Source organism: Hemiscyllium ocellatum, chromosome 1 (genome assembly GCF_020745735.1).
Source record: "Hemiscyllium ocellatum isolate sHemOce1 chromosome 1, sHemOce1.pat.X.cur, whole genome shotgun sequence".
Lineage (NCBI taxonomy): Eukaryota > Metazoa > Chordata > Chondrichthyes > Orectolobiformes > Hemiscylliidae > Hemiscyllium > Hemiscyllium ocellatum.
This window is the reverse complement of record NC_083401.1, coordinates 94,670,325-94,683,033: the sequence shown is the minus strand read 5'-3', so window position 1 is coordinate 94,683,033 and position 12,709 is coordinate 94,670,325. Positions and strand designations below refer to the sequence as shown.

The window sequence follows — 12,709 nt, the reverse complement described above, 5'->3', positions numbered from 1 at the left end:
AACAGCATCCTAACAATGTAGGCCTAAATGTGGTGTCAAAGTCACTAAAACTAGCTAATGTCACAGCATCGATAAAACAAGGTGAGGCATCCCAACTATATATTATAGCTATTGATAGCCTGTCTACAAGCAAAACCTCTCACAGACAAGATCTTCACAATATTTGAAATGAGCTCACCAGTCTTGTGTTACAAAGCAATAGCACTGACAATCTGCTATCCTGGAGGGAATATGGTGTAGCTATAGTACATGAAGATCACTGGGGAATTGTCAAAACTAAACAATTCCTTCAGGATAGGGTATGGTTCCTGGATTTGACCAAAAAATTAGTTTGGCATTCACCATGTCAAACAATTAAATGTTAAATCTTCATGATTCATTCAACATGTCAACTTGCTCACCAAAGTTTGTGTTGACTTCACAGATTTTCTCATGGGCAAATGCTTGTTTGTTATCAATGATGATTCACAGTTGTGGAAATAGTTATGTCTATCTCAATGAAGGTAGTAATTCCAAAGCGTGATCAGATTTTCACTTTATTTGGAATCCCTTAGACAGTGAGAAGTGACAATAGACTCACTTAACAGAGGTGTGTTCAGCAACTTCACAAACCATGTGGAATGCACACATTGAAAAATCGCACTCTGCTGGCCGAGAAGTAATGGATAACTCAAGACATTCATACACACAGCGCATACAAGTGCTATGTGTAAGCTGAGGAAGCTGAGGTTGGAATATTTTCTTTGCAATTATGACTTTGCAAGCAAGTCTCCTTGTGACTTCTGGAAGTGTCCAGCTACGCTCAACATTACACATCCAACACTCACACATCTTCCCACAGCTATCTCCCATAACTAATGATCAATAGGCAAACAGGCATGATTAAGTACAGAAGGATCACATGAAAGTTAACACAGTGTAAGATGAAAGTCAAAGTTGTACCACTAAAGCCAGAAGGTAGAGTGTTTGTGCAACATGGTGGGTCATGTTGGAAAGCAAATAATCTTGTGTGACATCCAGTCATTTGTTGTGGTCAATGGAAAGGGATCAATGATCATTGCAACGAATGATTCATAAGTCATCACCAAGAATATATCATCTTCAAAGCACTGAAAACACCATCCATGAGCATGGAATCTGATTTAAATATCAACAACGCAAATGGAGAACGTGAGACAACCCCTGATGCCAGACTCAATTCCTACATCCATCCTGCTTTAGCTATTTTGCTGCAAAAGTAAATTACTTTCAATCCTAGCAAATCTTTTATCTCATTCTACATGACTAAGCATAAATTCTGTACCACATATCAATTTTAAGAAAAGGAAATGGTAAAAAAAATTATTGATATAATACATTGGTGAAGTTGAATGTTTAAATTATGTTTGACTTCTACTTTCAATTCCATAACGTATTTTGGCAATTTATTTAGCTTATTGATTCAAGGTAAAGAAAATATGCATATCATTTCTAAAGAAGGGGAAGGATGCAATGTTTTTTATTGTTCATTTCAGCCCTCTACACTGATCTGAAGAAGTATGTGCAATATGCCAGCAGAGGGGTTGACAATATAAAGCAACAAGAGGCAGTCCATTGAATGTTTCTTCTTAAGAATTTGGTAGATACCATGTTTAATACATAGCGAATGCAATTCACATTGGTTCATGGTAGACAAATGTAAAATAATTGTTATGGAAAAAAGGGACTAAAAGAGGATAATGTATTATATTGTAGATAATGTTATCAATAATTTAATCTGGGGTTATTTGGTGTTTCAGTCTATGAAACTATCAGATCAATCCTTTCCTCAAAAAAAAATGTATGTAAAGTCCTGTTTGCGGTGAAGGAATTTGTGGATTAGTTTACCTGCCACTGGCCATCCCTGCAAATTAATTAGGTAATGTGCCTTCTACTTAATTTGATGTAAACCCATCGGTATTTGTGCATTTAGGTCGTTAATTCAGAATCCTGGAAACATGGTCTGGTGTCTGGAAAATAGAAATGTAATCACTGCTGCAGTCGTATCAATTTTGGGTTCCATTGATTATTTTCCAAAACAAATTTCCAGAACATTCTGAAGAAAGGTCACTGGACCTGAAACGTTAATTCTGCTTTCTCTCCATAGATGCTGCCAGACTTCCTGAGTTTGTTCATCAATATTCCGATTTATATTCTGTGCTGAGTTGGATAGATTTTTGATGCATAAAGAGTTTAAGGTCTGTGGCAGGCAGGTACCAAGTAGAGAAAGACCACATTCAGCAGCAGCTCAGGACCAATAATCTATACCTGCTTCTACTTCAGAGGATATTATGATCTTATTCCTTATGTCCATGGGAAAGGAGCATAAGTTTGATATTCTTGCTGTAAATGGCATTCCCTTCAGATACCAGTATCCATAAAAGTAAAATTGACAGCATTGAAGTTCTGTATACAAAGAGATTTTTACCTGTTCATTGCTCTAAGTGTTCAGTTTATTGCTCAAATGAGGCAACTGCATAAAATGAAGTGGAACGTCGGAACAAGAGTAAGCCATGCCTCCCTGTCAACCTGTTTCCCATTCAGTGAGATCATGGCTGATTTGTGGCCTAACTCCACATACCTGGCCAATATCTCCTAATTCTGTGTCCATCGCAGATCTGATCCAGCATCCACAGCAATTTGTGCAAAAAAGTTTGAAACATCTACCATCCTTTGTGTGTAGAAGTGCTTCCTAATATCCCTCCTGAACAGTCTGTTCTAATTCTCAGTCAATGACTCCCAGTTTTAGAATCCTCAACCAGTGGAAATTATTTATCTTTAACTACCGTGTATTATCCTTTTAATATCCTGAAAACTTTGATCAGATCACCCTTAACTTTTTAAATTCTAGAGAAAACAGATCTAGTTTGTGTAATCTCTTCTCATAACTTAACACCTGAAGTCTAAGTATTATTTTTGTAAATCTACATAACTCTCTCCAAGGCCAATATATCCTTCCTTAAATGTGGTGCCCAGATCTGCTAACAATACCGCAAGTGGGATCTAACTAGAGTTTTGTATAACTCTTGTGTCTTTGTACCTCTATCTTCTTAACATAAAGGGCAACATTCATTAGCTTTCTTGTGGTATAAAAGTAAGAAACAAGAGATAATATATGAGTAGAATGATTGAGGTAAATGTGAAAATAAATATCATATTAAAGAATGAAATAATAGTGAGAAAAGATTTTAAAAGTTCAGGAGTGAAATAAATTGTGCAGAGGTCATTTTTAGGGATGAGAACACTCAATAAATTAAGCTAAGGAGTAAATGTGAAAGTTTTGAAAGAGATTGGAACAAAGAACAAAAGAACATTACAGCACAGAAACAGGCCCTTTGGCCTTCTAAGCCTGTGCTAATCCATATCCTCTATCTAAATCTACCGCCTATTTTCTAAGGATCTGTATCCCTTTTTTCCCTGCCATTCATGCATCTGTCTAGATACATCTTAAATGACGTTATGGTTCCCGCCCCACCACCTCCACTGGCAACGCATTCCAGGCACCCACCACCCTCTGCGTGAAGAACTTTCCATGTATATCTCCCCTAATTGTTTCCCCTCTCACTTTGAACTTGTGACCCCTAGTAATTGAGTTGTCCACTCTGGGAAAAAGCTTCTTGCTATCTACCCTGTCTACACCTCTCATGGTTTTGTAGGCCTCAATCAGGTCCCCCTCAACTTCCTTCTTTCTAATGAAAATCATCCTAATCTACTCAACCTCTCCTCATAGCTAGCACCCTCCATACCAGGCAACATCCTGGCGAAACTCCTGTGCACCCTCTCCAAAGCACCTACATCCTTTTGGTAATGTGGCAACCAGAACTGTATGCAGTATTCCAAATTTGGCTGAACCAAAGTCTTCTACAACTGTAACATGACCTGCCAACTCTTGTACTCAATACCCCACCCGATGAAGGAAAGCATTCCGTATGCCTCCTTGACCACTCTACTGACCTGTGTTGCCACCTTCAGGGAACAATGGACTTGAACATCCAGAACTCTCTGTATATCAATTTTCCCCAGGACGTTTCCATTACTGTTTAGTTTGCTCTGGATTTGCATCTTCTAAAATCTAATTGTAAATAAATTTTACTTGGTATGATATTGTAAAAGAATGGTAGCAAATAGACAGCCTATTTGACATTGGTCAAAATTTCTCTGTCCAAAAGAAGGGAAATAAATATCAGGAAGAATATAAAACAGCAGCAAGATTCACCCAAGTAATTTGCTCCCTAAGAGAATTGTGTGTCTACTTCCAGCACATGGACTGCAAGAGTTCAAAAAGACAGCTCACTACCACCTTGTCAAAGGCATCTAGGAACAGGCAATAAATGCTGGCACACCAGTGATGCCAACGTCCATGAGTGATTAAAAAATTATATGATAATATAATGCCAAACTTATTCCCAACAGAATCATTGCCGGTAGATAGCAGAAGGAATTGAATTATTTTCTATGATTGAATGGAACGGACCAGTGATCCTAACTTAGACACAGCACAATATCAGATATCAAAGCTTAACACAACTGGATGTTGCTATGAATCCATAAACAGAAATCAACTTCAAATTTTATCACCAACAGAAAACAAAGCTCGCAGTGAAAACAAAATACATATCCTGAATTACGGAAACAAGTCATTAGACTGCACTAGAAAATGGCAATAAGGTAAACAGAATAATTAGATCTTGACAAATAAATTTTGTAAATGATTCAAATGATCATTTTGTAACTATCATTCCAACACATGAGTTCAGACTACTGATTTGAAGAAAAGTACCTGTTAGCGAAAACTAGATGATCTTCTTCCGTTGCGTGGCTAGGGAAAGTATATAAAACAAATAATGAATTATCTATGGAAAATTGAGCTTTTGAAACAGTAACCATAGGGCCCTTGAGATTGCCTGTCATAATGTTAGTCAAAGACAGTCAGACTCATTCCTAATAATCTGTACATTAAGAGACATTAATGAGTTTTGAGAAGATTTGTAGTTCAGGTTGAGATTCTGGATATAAGTTTGCTCACTGAGCTGGAAGTTCTGTTTTCAGACGTTTCGGCAACGAGCCTCCGGTGAAGTACTGGTGGTATGGCCCGCTTTTTATTTATGTGTTTAGGTTTCCTTGGGTTGGTGACGTTATTTCCTGTGGTGATATCATTTCCTGCTATTTTTCTCAGGCGGTGGTAAATGGGATCAAAGTCAATGTGTTTGTTGACAGAGTTCCGGTTGGAATGCCATGCTTCCAGGAATTTTCATGCATGTCTCTGTTTGGCTTGTCCGAGGATGGATGTGTTGTCCCAGTCAAAGTGGTGTCCTTCCTCACCTGTGTGTAAAAGTTACTAGTGAAAGTGGATCATATCTTTTTGTGGCTAGTTGATGTTCATGTAACCTGGTAGCTAGTTTTCTGCCTGTTTGTCCAATGTAGTGTTTGTTACGGTTCTTGCATATTTTGTAAATAACATTAGTTTTGCTTGTTGCCTGTATAGGGTCTTTCAAGTTCATTGGCTGCTGCGTTAGAATTGGTGGATTTGTGGGTTACCATGATGTCAAGAGGCCTGTTAATCTGGCAGTCATTTCCGAGATGTTTTTGATGTAGGATACAGTGGCCTGGGTTTCTGGATGCGTTTTGTCTGCTTGTTTCGGTTTGTTGCTGAGAAATCGGCAGACTGTTCATTGGGTACCCATTCTTTTTGAATACACTGTATCAGCGATATTCCTCTGCTCTGTGCAGTTCCTCTGTGCTGCAGTGTGTGGTGGCTCGTTGAAATAATGTTCTAATGCAGCTTTGTTTGTGGATGTTAGGATGATTGCTTCTATATGTATTGTTTTCCTGTAGTCGCTGGTTTGAAGTTCCTCATTGGCTGTTTGCTGTAGTGCAACATCTAGGAATAGCAGTGTGTTGTTGTTTTCCTCCTCTTTAGTGAATTTTATGCCAGTAAAGGTATTGTTGATGGTCTTGAAGGTTTCCTCTAATTTGTTTTGTTTACTGATGACAAAGGTGTTATCCACGTAGCAGACCCAAAGTTTGGGTTGAATGGTTGTCAGAGCTGCTTGTTCGAGTCTCTGCATTACTGCCTCTGCTAAGAACCCTGATATCGGAAATCCCATGGATGTTCTGTTGGTTTGTCTGTAGGTTTTACTGTTGAAGGTGAAGTGGGTGGTAAGGCAAGGGTCCACTAACTTGATGATATTGTCCTTGCTGATGAAGCTGGTGGTGTTTGGTATCTGTATCTTTTATCGTAGTGTAGCCAGTGTTTCCTTTGCCAGATTTATGTTGGTGGATGTGAATAGGGCTGTGACGTCAAAGGAGACCATTATTTCATTCTCTTCTACCTTGCTGTCTTTGATGGTCTTCAGAAATTCATGGGTGGTGTGGATGGAGTGGCATGAGTCGTCTCCTAAGTGTTTTAGTGTGTGGTATAGCTCTTTGGTTAATCTGTAAGTTGGTGTTCTGGGTGGCGAGACTAAGGGTCTGAGGGGGTTCCTGGTTTGTGATTTTTGGGTAATCCATAGAAGAGGGATGTGTAGGATCCATCTGGTTTCACTTTTTGGAAGTCAGTTTTAATTATTTCTCCAGATTTCTGAAGTTTTTTGAGTAGGGCTGTGATTCGGTTATCCATTTGTGGGGTCGGATCTATAAAACTTGTTGAGAAGTATTGGTATTTGCAAGCAGTGCGTTTGCTTTCTCAATGTAGTCTCTTTGATTTAAAATGACTGTCAAGCATCCTATGTCTGCAGGTAGGATAACAATTTTTTTATCATTTTATAGTCTGTCTAGTGCTTTCCTTTCTTGTGTATTGAATATGTTTCCCTCCTTTTTCCTGCTTAATGTTGGTGTGATTGTCAGTCTGATGGTATCCTGGATTTCTTCTGTGAGTTTGTTGTCTTTCAGTGTTGTTTCTATTGTTGCTAAGAAATCTTTCTTGTCCACATCCTGGAAGTTGTAATTTAATCCTCTAACTAAAATGACTTTTTCAGGTATCAGATGGCATAACCGACACACTAAAACAGCAGCTAATGAATTTGAAAGACCCTACACAGACAACAAGCAAAACCAATGTCATTTACAAAATAGTCGAGTAAAAAGTGAGGTCTGCAGATGCTGGAGATCAGAGCTGAAAATGTGTTGCTGGTTAAAGCACAGCAGGTCAGGCAGCATCCAAGGAACAGGAAATTCGACGTTTCGGGCCAGAGCCCTTCATCAGGAATGAGGAGAGTGTGCCAGGCAGGCTAAGATAAAAGGTAGGGAGGAGGGACTTGGGGGAGGGGCGATGGAGATGTGATAGGTGGAAGGAGGTCAAGGTGAGGGTACAGGCTGGAGTGGGGTGGGGGCGGAGAGGTCAGGAAGAAGATTGCAGGTTAGGAGGGCGGTGCTGAGTTCGAGGGAATCGACTGAGACAAGGTGGGGGGAGGGGAAATGAGGAAACTGGAGAAATCTGAGTTCATCCCTTGTGGTTGGAGGGTTCCCAGGCGGAAGATGAGGCGCTCTTCCTCCAACCGTTGTGTTGTTATGTTCTGCTGATGGAGGAGTCCAAGGACCTGCATGTCCTCGGTGGAGTGGGAGGGAGAGTTAAAGTGTTGAGCCACGGGGTGGTTGGGTTGGTTGGGGAGCGTCCCAGAGGTGCTCCCTGAAGCGTTCCGCAAGTAGGCGGCCCGTCTCCCCAATATAGAGGAGGCCACATCGGGTGCAGCGGATGCAATAGATGATGTGTAGGTGAATTTGTGGCGGATGTGGAAGGATCCCTTGGGGCCTTGGAGAGAAGTAAGGGAGGAGGTGTGGGCGCAAGTTTTACATTTCCTGCGGTTGCAGGGGAAGGTGCCGGGAGTGGAGGTTGGGTTGGTGGGGGGTGTGGACCTGACGAGGGAGTCACGAAGGGAGTGGTCTTTGCGGAACGCTGATAGGGGAGGGAAATATATCCCTGGTGGTGGGGTCCATTTGGAGGTGGCGGAAATGACGGCGGATGATACGTTGGTGGGGTGGTAGGTGAGAACCAGTGGGGTTCTGTCTTGATGGCGGTTGGAGGGGCGGGGCTCAAGGGCGGAGGAGCGGGAAGTGGAGGAGATGCGGTGGAGGGCATCGTCGATCACATCTGGGGGGAATCTGCGGTCCTTGAAGAAGGAGGCCATCTGGGCTGTACGGTATTGGATCTGGTCTACCTGGGAGCAGATGCGGCGGAGACGAAGGAATTGGGAATATGGGATGGCGTTTTTACAGGGGGCAGGGTGGGAGGAGGTGTGGTCCAGGTAGCTGTGGGAGTCAGTCGGTTTATAGTAGATGTCTGTGTTGAGTCGGTCGCCCGAGGTAGAAATGGAAAGGTCTAGGAAGGGGAGGGAGGAGTCTGAGACAGTCCAGGTGAATTTGAGGTCGGGATGGAAGGTGTTGGTAAAGTTGATGAACTGTTCAACCTCCTCGTGGGAGCACGAGGCAGCGCCGATACAGTCATCGATGTAGCGGAGGAAAAGGTGGGGGGTGGTGCCAGTGTAGTTGCGGAAGATGGACTGTTCCACATATCCTACGAAGAGACAGGCATAGCTGGGGCCCATGCGGGTGCCCATGGCAACTCCTTTAGTTTGGAGGAAGTGGGAGGATTGGAAAGAGAAGTTATTCAGGATGAGGACCATTGCAGTCCATCGAAGGAGGGTATCAGTGGAAGGGTACTGGTTGGTGCGGCGGGAAAGGAAGAAGCGGAGGGCTTTGAGTCCTTCGTGATGGGGGATGGAGGTGTACAGGGACTGGATGTTCATTGTGAAGATAAGGCGTTGGGGACCGGGGAAGCGAAAATCATGGAGGAGGTGGAGGGCGTGGATGGTGTCCCGAACGTAGGTGGGGAGTTCTTGGACTAAAGGGGACAGAACCGTGTCGAGGTACGCGGAGATGAGTTCGGTGGGGCAGGAGCAGGATGAGACAATGGGTCGGCCGGGGCTGTCAGGTTTGTGGATTTTGGGCAGGAGGTAGAAACGGGCGGTGCGGGGTTGTGGGACTATGAAGTTGGAGGCGGTGGATGGGAGATCCCCTGAGGTGATGAGGTTATGGATAATCTGGGAAATGATGGTTTGGTGGTGTGAGGTGGGGTCATGGTCAAGGGGGCAATAAGAGGAGGCGTCCGCGAGCTGGCGTTTGGCCTCAGCGGTATAAAGGTCGGTGCGCCAAACTACTACCGCGCCTCCCTTGTCTGCCGGTTTGATGGTGAGGTTGGGGTTGGAGCAGAGGGAGTGGAGGGCTGCACGTTCTGAGGGTGAGAGGTTGGAGTGGGTGAGAGGGGTGGACAGGTTGAGTCAGTTAATGTCGCGGCGGCAGTTGGCTATAAATAGATCGAGGGCGGATAAGAGGCCAGCACGGGGTGTCCAGGTGGATGGGGTGTGTTGGAGGCGGGAGAAGGGGTCTTCAGAGGGTGGGTGGGAGTCTTGGTTGTAAAAGTAGGCACGGAGGCGAAGGCGGCGGAAGAATTGTTCAATATCTCGCCGCGTGTTGAACTCATTAATCCGAGGGCGTAGGGGAATGAAGGTGAGGCCTCTGCTGAGGACCGATGTTTCATCCTCATAGAGTGGGAGGTCTGGAGGGATGGTGAAGATCCGGCAAGGCTGGGAGCTAGGACCTGGTGTGGGACTGGAGCTGGGGGTGGGGGCGGGGTTAGGGGCGGGGACAGAGATCGACGTAGTGGCGGGATTAGACCTGGTGATGAAGCTCAGTGTGGGGGCGGGGTCATGCGTGGTGACGGAAGTAAGCGTGGGGGCCATGTTACACGTGGTGGTGAAAGTCGGCGTGGGGGCGGGGTTACGGGTGGTGACGAAGGTCGGCGTGAGGGCGGGGTTACGTGTGGTGACGAAAGACGGCATGGGGGCGGAGACACCTGAGGTGTTGTGGTCATGCAGGTTAGTGATGTCAGTGGGGGCGGAAGTGGCTGCGGCGACGGCATTTACAAAATACCTTGCAAGAACTGTAACAAACACTACATTGGACAAACAGGCAGAAAACTAGCCACCAGGATAAATGAACATCAACTAGCCACAAAAAGACACAAGCCATTCTCACTAGTATCTTTACATACCATTGAGGAAGGACTCCACTTCGACTGGGACAACACATCCATCCTCGGACAAGCCAAACAGAGGCACGCATGAGAATTCCTTGAAGCATGGCATTCCAGCCGAACTCTATCAAAAATCTTGGATTCCATTTACCACCCGCTGAGAAAAATTGAATTGAATTTATTGTCACATGTCCTGAGGCACAGTGAAAAGCTTTGTCTTGAGAGAAATACAGGCAGATCACATAGTTAAGTAGCATAGATAAGTAAATAATAAGTAAACAGTGGCAAAAACAAAAACACAGGTATTGCCGAATGTTAAGAGTTTGTGAGTCCATTCAGTATTCTAACAACAGTAGGGTAGAAACTGTTCAAAACCGGCTGGTGCGTGTGTTCAGGCTTCTGTACCTTCGCCTCGATGGTAGAAGTAGTAGAAAAACATTTGCCAGGGTGGAATGGATCTTTGAGAATGTTGGCAACCTTTCCTTGACAATGAGCCTGGTAGATGGATTCAAGAGATGGGAGGTTGGCCTTTGCGTTTGACTGGGCTGAGTTCACCACTCTGTAACTGTCTCTGACCTTGAATGGTACAGTTGCCGTACCAGAAGTGATATATCCAGACAGAATGTTCTCGATGGCGCACGAATAAAAGTTGGCAAAGATATTCGCCGTCATGCCAAATTTCCTTAGCTGCCTGAGGAAGAAGAGACATTGTTGGGCTTTTGTAACCAGTGTGTCCACATGAGGAGTCCAAGAAAGCTTGTTGTGGATGACCACTCCAGGAGATTGACACTCTCTTCCTTCGTTCCACCGCTGTGCTGTTAATGTGTCAGGGGGCATGAGTAACATCCCACCGAAAGTCAATAATGGTTCCTTGGCTTTGCTGGCATTGAGAGCTAGGTTGTTCTCAGTGTACCATTTTTCCAGGTCTTCCACCTCTTGTCTGTAGCCTGTTTCATTGCCATCTGAGATTTGACTGACTATTTTGGTGTCATCAGCAAACATGTAAATGGCATTCATCTGGTATTTGGCGATGCAGTCATGGATATACAGTGAGTACGGTAAGGGGGTGAGTATGCACCGCAGTGTTGAGTGTTAGTGAGGATGAAATATTGTCCCCAATCTTCACTGAATGTGGCCTGTAGGTCTGGAAACTGAGGATCAGTTGCAGAGTGTGGGGCTTAGTTCGAGATCAATAAGTTTAGTAATCAGTCTCAAGGGGATAGTAGTGTTGAAGGCTGAACTGTAGTCAATGAACAGGAAATGACATCACCATAGGGAATGATGTCACCAACCCAAGGAAAGCTAAACACATACATAAAAAGCAGGCCATACCACCAGTGCTTCACCAGAGGCTCACTGATGATGCTACCTAGCATAGTGATGAAACATTTAAAACAAACCTCCAGCTCAGTGAGCAAACTTACATCCAGCCCATTAATATACACCATTAAGCTCAAACTTTGATGAATTATGCCAATCAAAAGAACTTTAATAGCAGAATTGTCAGAAAACCTATTGTACAGATACTTTGATCACGTTATTGATCAATTTCTTTTCAATGAAAGTTCAGATGAATTAACATAGTTATGTTGCTGCATCATAACCTTGTTTTCAGCCCATGCCCCATGCCAACCCAAGTCCCCCACTGAGCATATCCTAGCCATTTAATGTATCTAAATTTGGATGCAAATGCTAAGAGGTTTGCAGAATTGTGATATGAGTTTACAGATTGTGGCACATACCCTAAACATAAAAAAGCCTCGACTTTGAATTCCACCTGGTCCTTGAAATTCTTCCTAAAACAAGAACAAAAAGAATTGAATTAACCCATAATATGAATGAGATATGTATTTCCAGTCAGTTGCACTTTTTCCAGACAATGGTTAAAATGGCACTGTATCTCTCTTACACTTGTTTATCCTGTGAAATATATGAAAGTAACAATCTGCACTAATGTTGATGATTAGGACTTATCCATTGATTGTTACCAATAGTGTCAAGTAGGAAGTTATTGATTACAACAAGGTCGTTATTATTAATGTTCAGTCAATTTGATATTATCTTGAGATCCATGTAACCGATACCCCATAAGGTAGATATTATATCCTCGATGATTGGGGTCTAGCTTTAGTATCTAGTTATGGAAATAGTTATGAAAGGCTGGAAAATACAAATCTCAAATTCTTTCTGTTTGTAAGTGTTTAATATAGGAATGTCACAGTTTAGTGCGAACATTTCCTAAACAAAAGGTCTAATTGTATTTTTCTACAAAGTACTTTTAAAATGAAGCATTTAATGCAGCAGTAATGTGCTTTGGCAGTTAAGTGAGTCAGCACTTTAATGATGTGTGAGAATTTTAATATAGGTCAGACAAAGAATAATTTAATAGTGTATTACTCTGAAATTATCCATTATCAATATATTAATCTGTAGTGTCCCAAAATGCAGAAGATTGTGAAATATGTCTGCACATAATACGGATTTGAAGGAATTAATCAATTACACCATCTTAATTCTTATCTGTCGTAAAAGCAGTCATTAAATGTACTTAACTGTCACATCTCACTAAGTTACAAAAGTCTCATCCATCTATTGTAATAGAATAAATTGTAATAGGATATTGCAAAGTCTTTCATTGAGAGAAAGCAGTGTTGATATCAC

General features: G+C 42.8%; 2 protein-coding genes across 3 annotated transcripts in view; both read right to left on the bottom strand.

The window, feature by feature from the left end:
- Nucleotides 1–2,629, bottom strand: part of LOC132815324 (phosducin-like protein 2) — a 40,058-nt gene extending 37,429 nt beyond the window's left edge. Inside the window, exon 1 of the mRNA XM_060824218.1 lies at nt 2,600–2,629. Coding sequence (XP_060680201.1) covers nt 2,600–2,629 — 30 coding nt within the window. The remainder of the gene's footprint in view (nt 1–2,599) is intronic.
- The window catches only part of nmu (neuromedin U), a 35,257-nt gene that overhangs the window by 2,955 nt on the left and 19,593 nt on the right, over nt 1–12,709 (bottom strand). For both annotated transcript variants that reach the window (XM_060830725.1, XM_060830734.1), the window contains 2 exons: nt 11,791–11,844; nt 4,799–4,837 (listed from right to left, as the gene is read on the bottom strand). In XM_060830725.1, the coding sequence (XP_060686708.1) occupies nt 4,802–4,837; nt 11,791–11,844 (90 nt within the window). In that variant the 3' untranslated portion in view covers nt 4,799–4,801. The remainder of the gene's footprint in view (nt 1–4,798; nt 4,838–11,790; nt 11,845–12,709) is intronic.